This window comes from Astatotilapia calliptera, chromosome 4 (assembly GCF_964374335.1).
Source record: "Astatotilapia calliptera chromosome 4, fAstCal68.1, whole genome shotgun sequence".
NCBI classification, from domain to species: domain Eukaryota; kingdom Metazoa; phylum Chordata; class Actinopteri; order Cichliformes; family Cichlidae; genus Astatotilapia; species Astatotilapia calliptera.
The window spans coordinates 17768512-17786788 of record NC_137425.1 but is presented as its reverse complement, the minus strand read 5'-3'; the positions used below and the strand labels follow the sequence as shown (position 1 = coordinate 17786788).

General features: G+C 40.7%; 1 protein-coding gene across 1 annotated transcript; it reads right to left on the bottom strand.

Moving 5' to 3' along the window:
• Positions 1-260: 260 nt before the first annotated feature.
• LOC113020868 (voltage-dependent calcium channel gamma-1 subunit-like) lies at positions 261-15373 on the bottom strand. The gene is made up of 4 exons (XM_026165137.2): positions 14924-15373; positions 3437-3511; positions 1356-1493; positions 261-949 (listed from the first exon to the last, which is right to left on the bottom strand). Exons 1-4 carry the CDS (start codon positions 15162-15164, stop codon positions 717-719), a joined length of 687 nt encoding a protein of 228 aa, XP_026020922.1. The 5' UTR covers positions 15165-15373; the 3' UTR covers positions 261-716.
• Positions 15374-18277: the final 2904 nt, after the last annotated feature.

Here is an 18277-nt window from a genome sequence, read left to right as displayed (position 1 = left end):
AACTATACAGTGTTGCACCAAAATCCTCCTTACAATTGCTTTGGTCAGTAAGACACTGTCTTGGCTGCCTGTAGTTTGTGTGAAAGATGCTGACATGTCGGCACTAGCCAAATATAGGCTAAGCAGAAAAACTTCAGACTTAATTTCCTTTAATGCGGTAACACTTCAGGAATGATTTACTGGTTGACATACAGACAAAAATGACGAAAAAAAAAAAGCCTGGGACTGTTTGAAGGAATCCAATCTTCAGATGTCACACAGCTTTTGCCAATCATTGATTTATTTATTGTCACAACGATATTTACTTCTTTCTGGTACTGTAACCTAAGTCATAGTTACTTGAAAATATGAATTTTAAGAAAAATAGGAGCTTTTAGAAATACAGAATAAAGATGAGTCTTGGCAAATCAGTCTCAGATCTCAGATATAACTTACCAACTTTTAAACAGTTCTTGGTCCCAATTGTTCTACAACGTGTTGATATTTTGTGTTAATATTTTGGTAAACACTGAATGAAACCAATGGATGTGATCATGAGAAATGATGCAGAAAATCTTTTAATGCTTTGGAAAATTGATCGCAATAATAACAGAAAGAGAAAACATCTCCTTTCAGAGTAAAGTTGGTTATAGTTACAGTTGTTTGTGTGTGTGAGAGTGTGTGGGTTTTTTTCTTTCTTTTTTTTTTTAAAGATATAGCTGTTACATCACCTGTGGCTAATCTAAGGTGTCAGGCTCAGCGTCCATGCATGTCTCCCAGGGGTTACGTGGCATGTGAGGCATGGAGATGAGGAGCAGGGCGACTCCACTGAGGATGAGCAGCGTAAAGGAGGCACAGGCGCAGGTAAATGACCAGGAGTAGTAGTATTCAATCCAGATGGTCTCATCACTGGCGATCATGCGCTTCACAGACTGGCGCATTACTTCGACAGAGATGATGATGCAAAGGCCTGCATGCCAGAAAGAGAGAACTGGTTATAATCGGCTTCAGAAAAAGCAGATGCTTCATTTGCATTCATGCCATTTGTGTTGTCAAGACGGTTCAGTCAAACGCTGTCACAGTTTCTCGTTTATACTAGAAGATTGTCAGTTTTATTTTAAGTTTGGAACAGATCGGCGCTCACACCAATCATAGGTAATTTAACACTTAGATATTTGAAATTGTCACCTCAGAGAAACATCAACTCTATCGGCATTTGACACCTCTCTCTCTCTGTCTCTCACAAACATGAAACAATTTTATTAACTCTGCATAAGTAACATTTATCACCAGTGAAGAGGGTGTGCAACACAATGACAATGACACAGCTCATATTGAGCTGTAAATACAAGGCAAAATCATCTGTAATAGCTGACCTGCAAAGGCAAAAAACATCCCAGCAGGCCGGAGCAGATAGTCCCGCCCTTTCCCAAAGGAGAAGATTACACACAGGGTTCCCAGGATCATGAAGAACAGACTGAAGATGGCAATGGCTGCTGCTGAGATATTGTACTCTGCAGAAAGAGAAGAAAAAAATTAGTAGAAATTAGTAAGAAGTAGATGAACGAAAAGGGGAAACGAAGAGAGGGAAAAATACAGTAAACACGGTCGTCTTTGAGAGCAGGGGAAGAAGAGAAAGTGGAGGTGATTAAAAACCGAGACAGTGGGTAGGAACAGAAGGGGAGGATTACAGTATCGTTAACATAATAATTGTTTCAGTATTGCGCTCAGCCGAGTTGTGTCACAGATAATTAGCCTTTAAATTAGCCCCACTTTTAAAACAACAGCCATTTATCCAAACTGGCAATAATGCCGCTTGCATGACAGATAAGATACTGAAGGCTTATAACAAGATGATTAGAACTTGTCGCTCTCTTCCCGCCCTCTTCTATTTTGTCTGTTTTCCAGATAAAGACAATCTATTCTTTTCTTCTCTGTAACACTCCAGCTGTGACTCAAATGATCCTTGGAGCGTCCTATTCCATTTCAGCACCCTGGCTGGGGAATAACACAGAGTGTAAAACAACCTTACACTCCGTCTTTCCAGTGCAGGTTGTTTTTCAGGACTTTTGTCTGTGTGTATGAAGGTATGTGAATGCATCCCAGTGTTTGTACATTTCAGACACAGTTACCTGTTTGTGCCTCACTGCTGAACAGGTGTTTTCAGACAGTCTGAATTTGATGTTGTTTCTTGTATTTTATTCTACGTAAAGTTTTCTGTTATAATTTCTTTTTAGACTTTAAAAAATATCATATATATTGTTTATTGCATTTGGGGTTTTTTTGGTCTCAGTGTTGTAAGTGATGTTTCCAGCCATACTTGTATGAAACATATTATAAATGCCTTTACATGGAGTCATATAAGCACCATAATAAAGCATGAATCTGTAGAAGTCAAACACGGCTCAATACACCATAAAAATCCACACATAAAGCAGCAACTATACCCATAAATATTTTACATATATTTTTTCATGTATTTCTGCACATATTATTATCATATGAAAGTATATTTATCTTGTATTATTCTACTACAAGATAAAACTATGAATTCTTGTTTTTCCCATTCATCTATTTTTTAAAATATTCTTGATATTAGCAAATTTCATTAGTGTTTACAGGGTACTGTAAATGTCCTGCCCTGTCTTTACACTATATGGACAAAAGTACTTGGCAAGCTACAAATTACACCTACAGGAGCTGCTCAGCCATTCAAACCCCTGCTACGAAGCTCCTGGCAGACAGTTTTGCCAGTGTTAAGGCTGCAGGAGGTTTGTCACTCTGCAGTCTTTGAGTCAGCAGAGTAACGGTGACTTATACACACCATGGCAACCCTGGTTTGCCTATTTGTGGCTAAACACTTCCATATAACACAGCACTCAGTTGGTGATGGAAAATCTAGGAAGAGAGAAATTCAATGTGCTTTTTAGAGTGACCCATTTTTTAATAGATGTTTGTAAAGGCTGACTTCATGGCTAGATGCTTGATTTCATACACCTATGGAGATGGGACCTAAAGCACCTGAATTAAAAAACTGAGAATATATAGTGCATACTGTGTAGTGCATATATACATATACTGTACCCGTGGAGCGTACCTATAACGTTTATCTAAAGCAGTGTTCTCTAAATGTATATCTTTATGTCTGTGTGCAGTGTGTCTTTCTCTCTACCTGAAGTTAAAAGCATCAGCTTGTCATCATAAGAAGAGAGTCGCTTTTTCACTGAATCACATTTACTTTGAAAATACAAAAGGGATAAAAAGATCAAATCTGAGGCTGTAGAAGATTCATTTCTCATCTGATTTCTGAGCGAAATGGTGTGCATTGTATTTATGTTAAAGCTTTATCTTATTATATGGAAAATCAAAAGGCAAACCACAGCGTTCTGCCTGTTTTTTTCAGAGTTGGATGCTGTTGTAACACATGTAGCCTGTGTGGCTTTGAGGAAACACCCACCTTTCTGGGTCTTGACTTCAAAAACTTCAGCTTCCTCCCCCGACGTAAAGTGTTTGAAGTAGGAGCAGTTTTTTGCTGCAGAGTAAGAAACGATGGGGAAAAGAGGTGAGAGAGAAAGAAAGAGGGGAGATGAAACAAGAGGGTGAGACAATAGTGCTGACTGAATCCTTGTAGTCTGTTAGAAAACCATATGAATTAATTACACACACACACACACACACACACACACACACACACACACACACACACACACACACACACACACACACACACACACACGTCTGGTTTGCTATCCTCGTGGGGACATCCCATTGACATAATGCTTTCCCTAGCCCCTAACCCTAACCATCCAAAATGAATGCCTAACCCTGACCCTTACCCTAAACCTAACCATAACCTAATTGTAACCCTGACACTAAAACCACATTTTGAGTGTGAAAATTGCTTTCAACCCCGAGGGGACCTGGATTTTGGTCCCCACGGTGCAGAAACTCCCCACCAGTATAGTAAATGTCAGATTTTGGTCCCCACACACGCACACGCGCACATACATATACAAAACTATGACAAACTAAACAGGGATTGTGGTTTGTTGCATTTCTACTAACCTAAACCTAGTTTTTGTCCATGCTGTGCTTTAAACTACCTTATTTATCAGCTATTATTCTATCAATAGACTTTATGAAACTCATGCCTTGTGTATCTAGAACTAATTTCACACGCATGAAACACCTGATAATCATACTATACTGTAACTTGTAACTTTTTTGGAAGTTAATTATTGTTAATATAAATCTGTGTTTTGTGTTCATATACAATGTTCTTGATTTATTACTTCTAACGAGCAGTATTCTGGACTTAAATCTTTATGTCCCTTTGCTGTGAAGGATGGCAATTTTCACAGTACAGTCTGTGGGATGCTCTAACGACTCCAGTCCACACCAGAGCTGCCGATTGATCACACTGACAAAGCTGAACAGCTTCCACCTACGTAGATCTGGTAGCAAGGTAACATTACTGACTGACATTTTACAGTTATGACTGATACACTACATTAAATGGTGCATAAGACTATTGTGAGCACTGTGTGCTCACAATAGCAAATGTTTCTTTTTGTAATACTGTTGTGACAATGAACATCTAAACATCTAAACTCTGTGTGTGGCTATATGTAAAGTGGCAGCCCACAAGGGAGGTTGAGAATGAAGATCCTGTGGGACTTCTAGATGCAGATGGATCCAGATACAGATGATCAAGCTGATGATGGCTAACCAAGTGTGCATAGTAGTAGTCGACAAGCAGAGGAAGAAGGTCATAGTGACAGATGTAGCTATAACGAATCATAGCAACATCAGAAAAAAGGAAGATGTAAAGTCTGAGAAGTGCCAAGTGCCAAGGGTGAGTGGTTCCATCAGATCCCACAAACGACATCTGAGATCTCTGTCCAGTAGAGCACAGTCCTAGGAACAGCAAAGATGCTGTGCAGGACCCTTAAACTCTCATGCCTCTGGCAAAAGACCCGTGTTTGAAGGATTAAGATTGCCCACAGGGTGAGTGGAAAATCTGATATATATTGCAAATAAAATGCTGTTAGGCTTTTAGGCATGTACATATTGTCAAGAAAACATACTAAAGCTCAAACTGAATAGGAATAAAAAGGAAATCGAAGGAACAGATGGGCTGGTCTACTGGCATTTTCTCACACAACCATTTCTATGATTCGCAGAGAATGTCCAAAAAAGAGAATATATCCAGTGCCCTGGGTGAAAATGTCTCATCGATGCCAGAGGTCAAAGAAACTTGTTACAAACAAGGTATGCAGAAGAGCACTCTGACCACACAACACATTGAGCCATGACGCAAATAGACTACAGTAGACAATTTATATGGGCTCATCAAAACTGGAGAATAGAAGATTGGAAAAACTTTGTCTGGTCCGATGAGTCTCGGTTTCTCCCCCGAAATTCAAATGGTCAAGTCAGAATCTGACATAAACACCATGAAAGCATGGAGCCTTCCTGCCTTAGTTCAAAGTTTCAAACTGCTGCTGGTGGTGTAGTGAAGTGGGGGAAAGAGAAAGAAAGTAAGAGCTGATACTTTAACTTGTGTTCTTACTGTCTTGGAGCAGCTGTGACCACATAATTTCCTTCCGGATTAATAAAGAATTCAGTTTCTGATTAATTTCTTGGCGCACCTTCGGTCCCTTAGTACCAACTTAGCAGTATTTAAACACCACAGCCCACCTGAGTATTCTTGCTGACCATGCCCATATGGAAAAGTTATATATATAAATCCTATAAAGTTTGTATCTGTCTTGTGTGAAACTTGTATGAAAAGCATACAAGAGTGAAAACAGATATAAGATCCCTTGGAAAAATTATATAAATGAAACTTGTATGTTTTGGATACTTACTAAAACAATATATGAAAGTAATGAGAAAGTGGCCCCTTTCATGAATAAATCATATAAGCCTTACATGAAGTAGGCCACATCTGATGCAAGTCAAGATTTTTCTTTTTCTTTTCCATATGGGTGTCCACCCATTTATGACCACAGTGTACCCACCTTTTAATGGCTGCTTCCAGGAGGATATTGAATCACTCAGATCATCTCAAACTGATTTCCTGAACATGACAATGACTCCACAGTCACCAGATTGTGGTAGAACAGGAGATTTGGATCATGGATGTGCTGCAGACAAATCTGCAACAACTGTGTGATGCAATAATGTCAATACGGACAAAATCTCTGAGGAATGTTTCCAGGACCTTATTGAATCTATGGCATGAAGAATTAAGGCAGCAATGAAGTCAAAACGAGGTCCAACCTAGTACCAGCTAGGCATACCTTATAAGGTGGCTGGTGAATTTATGTAAATTAAATAAAAAGAAAGTAGTCCCAAGTTTGCTTCTTTCTTTTACAGGTAAGCTAATTTAGACTGTAAAATGCTAGCATTCTCCAAATTAATGCTAAGTGGTCGATTAAGGACATATGAAAACAATTCAAAAACAAACAAACAAACTTAGATGTATAAATAAGAAACAGCCCTCCATGTCGTTTGATGGTGACCACTACAAAAAGGTTAGCGTCAAATATTCTCTGCTGCACGGTTCTGTGGCGTCCTTAATACTCACAACACTTAAAAAATCAACAATGATAATGGCTGAAGTTCCTCTTTGGCTTTATGATCCCAGTGTGCTCAACACCCCCTCCAAGTCATAGCAGTGTTCTGTGGCGTGCCATCATCTTAGAATAAAGTTTATACTTAAATCCTTCACTGTCTCCCCTGTTGGCTGTATTCCTCTGAAATGAGTTCACACCGATTTCTACAAGGGAATGATGCATCTCTGCACTTTGCTTGCCCAAACTCTGCTCCTTTGACCACAATCTTCAAAATAACCTCATAGCTGTAGAAAAATGATTCCTGGGTGCAGTCATTTCCCACACATTTATCTATTTGTTGCCTCTGAAGGCAGCTTGGCTGAGAGCGAGAGGTGGAGTGGACCTTAAAGGCCAAGCGAGTGTCCCTTCGTTCCCTTCTCGCTGAGATTAAACCCATAAAGCAGACAGGTGCTTTCTCTGTCTACACAGAGATGGACAATGTTTGTGTGCCGGTGTCTGCCTATATGTCTGCGTGTGTGTGTGCATGTACTACGTGTGTGTACCAGGCAACAGTGGGGCTGTTTGTTACTCGGGATGAGAAAGAATCACTAAAGAGGTAACCTAGCAACAGGCTGCTGCAGGTCTTGGCTAGCCTGAATGCTATTTGCACATGTAAAAGCATATCAAAGGGACTGTGCTCGTATGTGTGAGCGTGTGCATGGGTGTGTGTGTGTGAGGCTGGAGGTGGGGCCGAGGTCAAAGAGCAGCACAGACATTATACAGATATTATTAAAACAATATATTATATAATACACAATAAATTCTTTTTATCGGTCATCTCTCATTAAGCGTTTTTATCTCTGAGGCTAATCTAATCTGACTTAATATGTGTTTGTGTGGCTGTGAGATTTTCTCCTGTCTCTCTGAAGACCATTATCTGCCTTCCACACAAAGATAAGACAAATAAAAGACCCTTAGAATTACGCAAAGAAGCTCCAAAAGACAAAACCGCTCTTTAATTGTTTTATCCTGATTGAGAGTTTCAATGTTGAAAGTCATAAAAAATGGTTGTTGCTAGTCCTCTGAAGCTTCCCCGTCTGTTTGCAGTTTATGTGGATAACAGTGATTTATCCCCTGAAATTTGCTGCACTTTTAAGTAAGTCTTTGATTTCAGTCTGTTTTCTTCTATTAGCTGTCACTAGCTGCTCGTCAAAAAAACAAAGTTGAATATTGTCCAACTGCTGCCCCCTAAGCGCCAGACATTCGCAGACATTTTTATAGCCTGTGTTGTGTTTTCAGGCTGTTGCAGACTTGAATTCAGACAGATACTTCCAATAATTAAGTGTTGATTAGAGATCTAAAACATCTCATCATACAAACACAGCGAGTCAGGTTGAACCCGGTTCAAAAGCAAAGTTCAGTAGATGCTTGATCACACCTAGCTGTCTACATTCATCTAATGCATTAAACTGATATTTTGTTTATTGTGAAATGGTCATAATGACACAGCCACTCCATTTCAACATAATAAATAGACTTGAGAACGCTGGATACTTTCTCTGCTTTGGGCCAGATTCTGCAAACCCTATAGACTGTAAAGTATATAGTCACGATGCTGCTTTTACATGAGCAAGACAGCTTGGAGAAATAGCTTAACAATCTAGATGGAACACAAATGGTGACAATACAAAGTCATTAAAGAGCAATGTATTGTTTTTCCCTCCAGTGTGGGCAGGATTTAACAGTGCTCAGTCTCCATTCTAACAAGCTGATGACCTCTGTGGAAAGCATGGAAATAATAGAGCCTCATTGTTAATGTTGCAGCATGGAGCTGTAGCTACGCACAATGTTACGACACTTTCAATTAAAATTTAATCTAATTCCAGTAACCCTTGGGGAGTGAAAGTTTATGAAACACACTGTAGCACACAACTATAAGTGGGATTTATGTATTTTAAAAATAATACACAGATGTATGTGCAATAAATCTGGAAAAATACAGGTTGATGGTTAACAAACTAAGTCATCATTATGACTTGTATACCTAGTACCTAACAGATATTTCACATTATGATCTTTCAACTGCATTTTTTATAATGTAAAAGCTTTAACAGAACTTGTTTGTAGCTTCAAAGTTAAATCAGAGCCTCAGATTTTTTGTTGTTGTTGCAAAAGTAGCATGCCAGTCTCCACATAATCATTTTTGTTACATTATGTGATTTGCTGATTCATTGAACGAAAAAAAAAGATCATACCACATAACTAGAAAAACTCAAAGTGTTAGAAGATGAAAAGTCCAGAGAATAAATCTCTCTTTTCCTCATTGCTTAAAACAGACAGAAGACAGGGCGGGCAGCTCAACACATTTTCTATCCGAGGTGTCAAAAGCCGCCGGCATCGTGGAGATATGCATACGTGATTCATCAAAACAATTTAACCGCACTGCTGCTTTGTGCGTGCCAAAAAATTGTAACTTCTGTTGCCAAGTTACGGTTACCCTGTTGTTAGTATGATTGCAATCCAGCACAAACATTAACATTTTGAATTTTAGCAAACGCACGCTGCCCACAAATAGTTAAAAAAAAACCCCAAATCAAGCACGATGGTTAATCTAAACAGTGAGCATTCACAGAAGAAGAGAACATCTGGGTGCGTATCATCGACCTTGCAGTCAGGGTAATGTGGAGATTTAGTTCCAGGGGAGAGTGATTAGGACGAGCTATCGCCTGTCATTTTAGTTTCACCTCTTTCCATTAAACTCTGCTGCTGCCACCTTCTATCTTTGATGTTCAGCTTCCAATTTACCCATTCCTTACTCTTCATCCTCCTCGCTCTACCTGTCACTATGCCCGTTTCTTTCTTCCACCTTAGCTCTTCCTTTCAGTCTTCCCCCAGTTAAGCATTCCTGTGGTTTTTGCACTACGGTTAAACAGAATTGCTTCTATGTTTTTAAACATAATAATCTAGAAGATTGTACAGAATTTGCTGCAGGATTGTCAAAGAAAACATAATATTAGGTAATTAGGAAACTGTTCTGGTTTTCTAGCTAAACAGAGCGACCGGGTAGTTCTGGGTCAATGTGAATGGGATGTATCATGGTGGTATTTGAATGGCTATTCTACCTGAGCACCAGTATCTGGGACAAAACAGCACAGGAGAGTCCTCACTACCCTCATGTCTCCTGTGTGTGTCCTGACCTTTATTATGAAATTTAAAACAGTAAAGTTTCTTAGTCCTCTGCTCATCCTGCAAGCGACACCAGCCCTGAGCTCTGTAATTTCTTTTTATATATTTCTAATTTACATATCGTGGAATGATTCATCTGAAATTTTGAAGCTGTGAGTTGTTTTCTGAATACCAAATTCCAGCGACACACCTCCGCAGTTTTGGGCTCTGCGCTCAGAGCGTGGTTGGAAAGAAAGAGAAAAGGGTGGCTCAAGGGGATGTTGGTTCTACTGTGTCTATGAATCGAGGGCATTTGAAAGGCACTGTGTCAGAGGCAAGCTTTTATACTTGAAGGTGTTTTTTGGAGCTCCAAAAAAACACCATGATGGTTGACCTCTTGGAAGTAGGGCTGGGCCATATTATACCGTTCACGGTAATACCGGTATAATGTTAGGCAACGATAGGAAAATGAAATATCGCGATAGAATGGGAGTAAAACGCGCATGCGCAGTGCCTTTGTTTTCATACGCACATGGCCGATTGTTGAGTGAAACAGATGAACCAGAATTGGTTTGTAAAAATGGTGCAACTTCCGTGATGTGGAACTGGTTTGGTGTTTGTCCGTCAGATACACAACAAAGCACATTTTTTTGCAGAACATGCAAGCGGCCGTTGTTATTGTCATATTTGTCGGACTAAGATGCTCTTAAATCTGGGAGTAATCTGGGTCCTAAACTCCGTATTCTTCAGGTCAAACAACACTGCAGCATCACTTAGAGTTAAAAACTGTCTAAATTCTTTCATCTTTAATAAAACGATCAGCATTGCTGCTTTACCAGGTGTAACTATAAAGTTTAACTTCCAGGCATCCATGAAAACAAAAGTTATTACATTTAACGGAGTTAGAAGTTAGCAGGAAGCTAGCGGAAGTTAGCTCGCTAGTTTTGCTAGTTACCTAAGCATGATATAGCATGTTCTGACGGAGAGATTTCTGAAAAAAATCAAACGTACAGTTCTGCTATCACTTCCAACATAAATGAAGATAGGAAACTAAACAGCAGTGACGTTTGTAGGGTTACTGAAGTTGGGCTAGCTGGTATATAATGATGTGCTACGTGATCGCTAGTGACACAGCTATGTTAGCATAACATAAACAGTGAAGCTGGAGGACGAACACTAACACTTTTCCACTTATAAAAGTTAACGTGAAGGTTCTTCATGGTTAGAGACAAATGCAATCGCATGGCAGGATACTGTAAACGGACCAAACTTCAGTCAGGAGAACAACTGAGATAATCCATCCACAATACGAGGTTAGTCATTAATATACTGCAACAACATGGGAATAGAGCAGCTGCCAGAGAATTCAACATTAATGAATCAATGGTACAGAAGTGGAGGAAGCAAGAAGACTGAGTTTAATAAAGTTTGATTTATCTGACTGCTTTGTTTCGCTTAACGTGCCTTATAATCCCGTGCACCTTATGGTCCGAAAAATACGTACTGCACACTGCAGTTTAATGTTGCAAAGCACCTCTTTTTAACTTCAGTGGATATTATACATGGTTATGCTCAGGATATGTCAGCCCATTTCTACTGGAAATGCCTTTTGGTTAAACTTTCAGCAAGGAATTTGCATTTGCACTGTTACATTTTTATAAAGCTTTAATGTACATAAAAACCAGCTTCTTGTTTAAGTGAAAATAAATGGAAGGTTGTCTTTTTGCGCTAGTAATGTTGTGGAGTTGTATTTTGTCTCGCATCAATTATATCGTCGGTTATATCGTTATCGCAAATTTTCAAATATATATCGTGATAAATATTTTTGGCCATATCACCCTGCTCTACTTGGAAGCACTAAAACATCATTGATAATGAACTCTTCTCCCTCGCTTCTCTGAGCACATATGTGAAGGAACACATACGTGCGCACAAAAGCACCATTTGTGCTCTTGATTTCCCAGCCGAGCTGCAGGATGCGATCCATAAAGGGTTTGTTTGGTTTTTACAGCACTCAAGCTGTCATGCGTCATTTGTGGGAAGCTAATTTCAAAAGTCATTTGGGTTCACTGCTTTGCTGCCGCTGTTACGCAACCCCTTTCGCAAAAGCTGTGTAATTGTGTCTATATGAAAAAAGGGGTTTGTGTACGCTCCTCATGACGACTGACTCCCCCTCTGTTTGGGGAAAATGCAAATCTGTGTTATTAAGTCCAATAACTGCTGCTTGCTTGGGTATACTCTTCATCAAGGATGTAATCTGTTATAGTGCACTCATGAGCAACCTGTTTTTTTTCTTCTTTTTATGCTTGACACATTAAATTTAGAAGCAGATAAGGTAACACAGGTGTTAGCCAGTCAGCCCCTCTGCTTGCTTTTGCTTGTCTTCAGAATCTGGCATGCTTGTACATATTCCACATATTTTGGTGTCATATTTGTCGCCTGGACTAATAAATCCTAAACTATCAAAGTAATTAATTAGAACTGCATGGCCAGCCACACTAATTGGATTTTAGCTGTTGTCTGCAATCAATTAGAACAGTCAATTTTACTTTTCAAGGCAGACCTAGTTGCACGGTTTTGTTGCCTGGCTTTTTAAATTCAAACAAAAGCCCCCTTATGTAAAAAAAAAAAAAAAAAGACACTCGAGTATTTTAGGCACATACAATGTGCGCTCTACCTAAACCCTCACCGCTCAGCCTCATAGCACTCCATCAAGAAACAAGAAGACCTCTGAAGGCAGAGGACGGCTGTTTCTTCCGCAGTCCTCTCTCGCCTCATGTCAAACTGCGCAGACCTGGCAGACTGATCTGGTGGATGGAAGTGGAGAAAAGCATCTCAGAGGATGCGTTTTGACACCTTTTCCTGGGCACTGGAGCGGGTCAGTCAGCCTGGTAAGGATGTTCAGTGACACAAAGCACAAAATAGGCTGACCAATCAGCGTCTTGCCCTGCGACGTCTTTGGATTACAGTGCATAAAAGGAAGCTAGAACTAGAGAAGCACCGCCATGCCTACAGAGAGCAACAGGGTCACAAATGAGAAGAGATGGGCTTGTGTAACCAAAACTATTCAGCCTGTCGTGGGAGTAAAATGCTAGGGCAACCACACACCAAAATCTCTTAATCTTTTCAGTTGATATAAGAGTGACTCATTTTCTCTCATTACCCAGATGTGAAAGCATCATGGTAGTTGTGGGAATGTAGCCAAGGGGTGTCTGACAAAACAGCTGGTATATTTTTTTTGTTTCTCACTGCAGACCCGGAGAAATGGAAACAAACTTAAGGCTAAGCTGAACTCTTGGTGTGGCGCCAGAGAAGCACTTGAGATTTCGCACAAATATTCCGACACTGTTTTAGTGCTTCTGTCAGGCTGTGATGGTTGTGACTGGATCATTTGTCATACTACATGCTGCCCTTCATGCATTCCACAGGTGACTGACTTGTCCACGACGAAAACAAATCCCCATCAAAGGTCTTAAAACACAAAAATGTATCTGTGACTGTTTTTGCAAGGTGTTCAGATTTTTATGACAGGTAGCTGTCACACTTCTTTTCCACCTGCCTTTTGCCTCCACCTCAATTTGCATGAGATACATGCAGTAAAATAAGGTGCAGCATCATCTTTCCTGACAGAAAGTCCCATCTCTCTCCTCCATCTTCAGACTCTCTAAAAGAGCACCCAGTCTCGCTCTCTCCACATGGGCATTCCTGCCTTTACACGCCCAAGCAATCGTCTGTTTCTTTCCCCCCAAGTCTTCTTCATTCCTCCTGAGTCTCCCAGGTGTAATCTAACTCATGAGCTGGAGCGGGAAGCCACACTTCATTAAGGCCTGCGCTGATCCTGAGGTGCTGAAGCCGGAGGCAAAGTCAATGACAGAGTCAGAGCGAAATCTTTCAGTTAAGCTGCAAGGCACGCACACACAGCCAGAGGCCAGGGAGAGACACTCTTTACCCCCAGGGCTGGCTCTGTTCAGAGAGAGTTTCTAATTAAAGACTTTTTTTTTTTGGTGGAAAAAGAGTCTTAAATAAAAGCTTGACTTGTGTTTTTGACTTATTTTCAGAGTTACAGTATGAAATGTTACGCAAGTATCCAAAAGGACTTCTAAAATGACTTTGAAAATTACCTGACTTTTTGACAGATTTTGCACCATCTTTGGCTCTCTTGTACTTTTGCTTTCTTTTTTTTAACAGCTTGCAATTAATGGAGTTCTTTCCACAGCTGAGTGAATTTAAGCATCCTTCAAAACGCTGTTTATCAGCGGCATCAGAAAAAAATCCTTAAAAATGGCTCTCTAGACAGTTATATGTCTATTTTGATCAAAGCCAGTTGCAAATCTGTTTTGACACTATGAGTCAGACAAGACAAAAGAGGTATCAGTTAAAAAGCATCCGAGCTTTCATTTTAATATAGAAAGAGTCAGACTGTATTTTGACAAATGATGTAAGACTATGCTGTTTTCTGAGAAACAGCAGGGAAATTAGAGGAAAAGGCTGTGAGATAAACTGACTTTTATTTCTCTTTGTACTCTGAAGGTTGAAGAGCCCGAACGGAACAAAATCAACAAAGTCGTGTTAACTGTGAAGTACGGCAAAAAAATAAAATAAAAACTCCATTCGCACTTCCGTTGCGAACTTGACTTCAGCCGTTGGAATGTGCTTAATTGGCAGTCTGTTCAGTGACTTCCTCTGAGGAAGATAATAATGGTTCGCTGGGAAGCTGGTCATAGAGCTGTTAAACATTCAGTCCAAGCACATGTCCGTGTGTGTGTGTGTGAGTTTGTGTGAATGCATGCACACATGCCAGCACGTGCCAACATATGTGCTGGCATGTGGCATTGTATGCGTGTGAAAGGAGAAAATAGAGAAAGGGACAGCTGCACAGATGGAAAAAAAAAAAGCTGACCAGCACTGTTGCAGGCTCACACTGACACTTGAGCCTCACACGTTTAGAGAATGGGTTTGTTTCCAGTTCCTCCTAAAAATAGTTTTAGGAGGAATGAATTTTTTTCTTGGTATTTTATCTATTCAATTATATGGTTTTATAGAGCTCTAATTATTATTCACCAACTCCAATCCACATGTCACAAAGTTTTCATCTTCTCACTATAACTCCTGAAAACTCAAGCCAGGAAAGCTTTCCATCAGCTACCACACAACAAATCCACAAATCAGATTAAATTAAAGATAAATAAGACATGAAGATCACCTTGACCTCAACTTACCTCCAGGTAAGCTGATTGGCCCGCAGCCTTTGCCCTGAGGGTCCTCTTCCACGATGAAGATGCTCTTCTTGCAGAGCCTCCAGAGGCCAAAGTGGGCCGCCTCGCAGGTGGCGTTGAGCTTCTCCACCCGGGGGCTGAGCACAGCCCAGTGGTCAGTCACCACCGCCGCCAGCATTGCTGACATGCCGACGACGATCACCACGGATGTGATTTTGACCTTGGTCGCCTGCTCCTCGAACATGTTTGTGGTCTTTTCCGAGCCAATGACGCAGGTTTGCACGTCCCTGCGAGTGTGCGAGTCAGTCAAGGTTGTCTTTGTGCTGTTTTTCTTCAGGTCCTTGGTGTCAGATGTTGACTCTGGAGGTTCCCACGTCCAGACTAAAGCTTCACTTCACTGCTGGTGTCCTCTCCTTCTCTCCAAGGCTCTTTCTTTCTCATTCTCTGCTTTCTGCCTGGTGGTTGGTAAAAAGGGGCCAGATAACAGTGCCCTAGTTTCTACCTCGCTCCTCTCTTCCTCTCCCTCCCTTGTCGCCTTTAGTGAGCTGAGACCATTCAAATATAAGTAGACGATGTACCTGATAGAGCTGACACCTGTACACTAAACACTACCCACCAAGTGGGTTAAGATCAGATGCTTTCAGTTTAAGTTTTGCTACAGTCTGTTGATCATCTGTACTTTTGCAGTTTGACTGCAACATCAAAGATGATACAGTAAAAATCTCTAGCAAATGTTGACAGTGCTTTTCAATATTTCACTGATATGCCAAATACAGATCAATCCATCATTTATCCAGAACATTCACTCTCCCATCTCTCTGTCATATTCTTATTCAGTCCAATCCATTTCCAGCTCAATTGTCTCAGGCTCTCTGTGCCAGGGGACTCCCGAGGCAAAGATGTCCTCTATTAGTTGTCTTCTGAATAAGCTGATCTACTTATTTAGCCAATCAGAAGTCAAGGTTTGACCCAAGGGTCCCACCTGATGCCAGCAGCTGATCCAGATACAGAAAAACACAAAAGAAGCCTCTAAAATTTGGGGTTTATTCGACTGACAGAAGAGTGTTATTTAACACACGTGTGTGTGTGTGTGTGTGTGTGTGTGTGTGTGTGTGTGTGTGTGTGTGTGTGTGTGTGTGTAAAGACTGAAATCCTACAGGTGTCTTTGGAAAGCTGCACACAGAAGTGTTTTCATCATACCCCAAATCTGATTTTATACAAAATGCTTTTAGAGGTGTAACCAAAAAACAAAATATGACACTGTTTGAAGATGGGGGAAAAATCTGGTAAAGCCTGATGCACTTCAAAGGCACAATCAACCATTTTCCTATGAAAGGCTTGAATAAATGGACATGCTTTTAATAAACCACTGTGACCCACATTAGACAGGACTCTGGCCCATTTTCTGTCCTGCAACACTCACACAGCTCTGCGCTATTAAACCACTGAAAGGCAAAACATTAAACCAAGAGCACACAAAAAAGAAAAAGTCAGGGGAAAGTCGCTTGAGAGGATGAAGGATATAATACTGGCACACCAGTCTGATATCTCATCTTCTTAGAAATGAACTTAATGTGTGAGGATCAGAGTGTTTTGTAGCCATCAGTAACTAACTCAACCTAGAAATTGATCATAAAAGATAAATCATCTCCTATCTGTCTTAAATAAAGAACACCCACTGTGGGGGGCCAGAGGAGATGAAAAACAGTTGTGTTCATTATCGCATCTCACCTGCAGCGAAAACTGCTTTTTCTCCCAAAGGGCCAGTCGCTCGTCAAGTCTGTGAGAGCAGCCACTTGTCTCTAACTGTGTAATAATAGTGTCTTTTGGTGCTTCCTGTCTTGCAGCGTGGCCCTCTGACCTGCTTCATTTGCTCGCGATCCCCCGGTGACTGTGGAGAGACCAAACACCTCACAGCGGCGCAGTCTCTAAGCAACAGCCGTGTCATACTGGAGGGATCACCCCATGCCAGTCGACCGGCGGGGAGAGACACTGAAAAGAGATGACAGCATCTGGCAAGAAGGCAGCTCTGACTCACTTGTGAGTGCCACTCGATGGATTGTTATCAGCATTACCGGGAGTATCACATGTGAGCCGTCAGTGCTGGAAATGTGCAATGACAGTAACGAAACGTACAAAAGCACCTCTCCTGAAATCAGGACTGCCACGTCTGAGCTCAGCAGTGATTAACTTCAATTATGGCAGCCAGCTTCCTTGTTAGAGTTTTTATTCCGGGATGAAAAACAACCTTAATTGGTGGCTAATTTTACCCATACCAGACTAGATTGCACAGCCTTCAGAGGGACCCAACTGTATTCATTTCCTAATGACAGGCAACATTACTCAAGCTAAATTAGATTACCCATGCCCCAAGGCCATTTCTATGAAGGTCATGTTAATATTCTTCTATAAAACGATGGGATTGGATACAACGCACGTTCGCCTCGGTGGCACCACCCTCACGTTTTTGTCTTGTTCCAGCAAAAGCTTTGACCATCGATTTATGGGGCAAGGTTTAGCTAAGGGGATTTGGGATGGTGAATTGTGAGTTAATTGTGAGCATGGGTTGAAGAAAAATGAAATTAGACTGAAATTACAAAGGGTTGGTTTAGCTGCTGTACAGCAACATCAGATATTAACATCTGAAGATAACTCCCCTAATTAGATTAAAATGAACCAACACCAGTGTGATTACACCTATAAATGAGTAATGCAGTTTTCATTTTGGATGCGAAGCTAAATGTGGAGTATCTCACTGTGTATCCACCAGCACACATGATGCAGATATTCCATATATGGTGTATTGTGCAGTAATAGCAGCTACAACACATTTGACAAAATACATAGCCTTTTGGAAATGAGGAAGAAAATATGGGCAGCTTTATTTAGCATCACCAATTCATCTCCTTTGCTCACAGACTGAATCAGCCGGGTGACTCTTGATATATATATTCTTAAAAATTGCTTCATATGTCCAGGTGGTATCGCCGTGAGTGAGAGTGCAGCAGCTTTTCAACATTTTGATCTATAGAGCTCTGCCATCAGTGTGATTCCTGCTGATTTATTTCTTTGTCAAACAATGTGGATCCTCCAAGGCTGAAGTGGCTCATAGTTTATTCAAGATGACAGTGATTCAGTCTCATGCAGCTGAATAGAAGAGGCATTTAGGACTCTGAGAAGGTCAGACAAACATCTGAATGAACCATTGAACTTTCATTGAAAAACAAGCTGCATGAAGAGGATTGCATGTGGCTGTAAATAGCTGATAAATTTGCTTTACTTGCCAGCATAGCAATGATGCAGTTGTCTCTTAAAAATCTGGTAATGTTTTGAGTTTGTTTGCTGCTGTTTCACCCC

Excerpts from the sequence above, each read along its gene's own strand:
- LOC113020868 (XM_026165137.2), bottom strand. The coding sequence starts at position 15,164 with ATGTTCGAGGAGCAGGCGACCAAGGTCAAAATCACATCCGTGGTGATC. Across the intron at positions 3,512-14,923 it reads GCCAATCAGCTTACCTGGAG|CAAAAAACTGCTCCTACTTC; the intron begins GTAAGTTGAGGT and ends CTTACTCTGCAG. Across the intron at positions 1,494-3,436 it reads TGAAGTCAAGACCCAGAAAG|AGTACAATATCTCAGCAGCA; the intron begins GTGGGTGTTTCC and ends CTCTTTCTGCAG.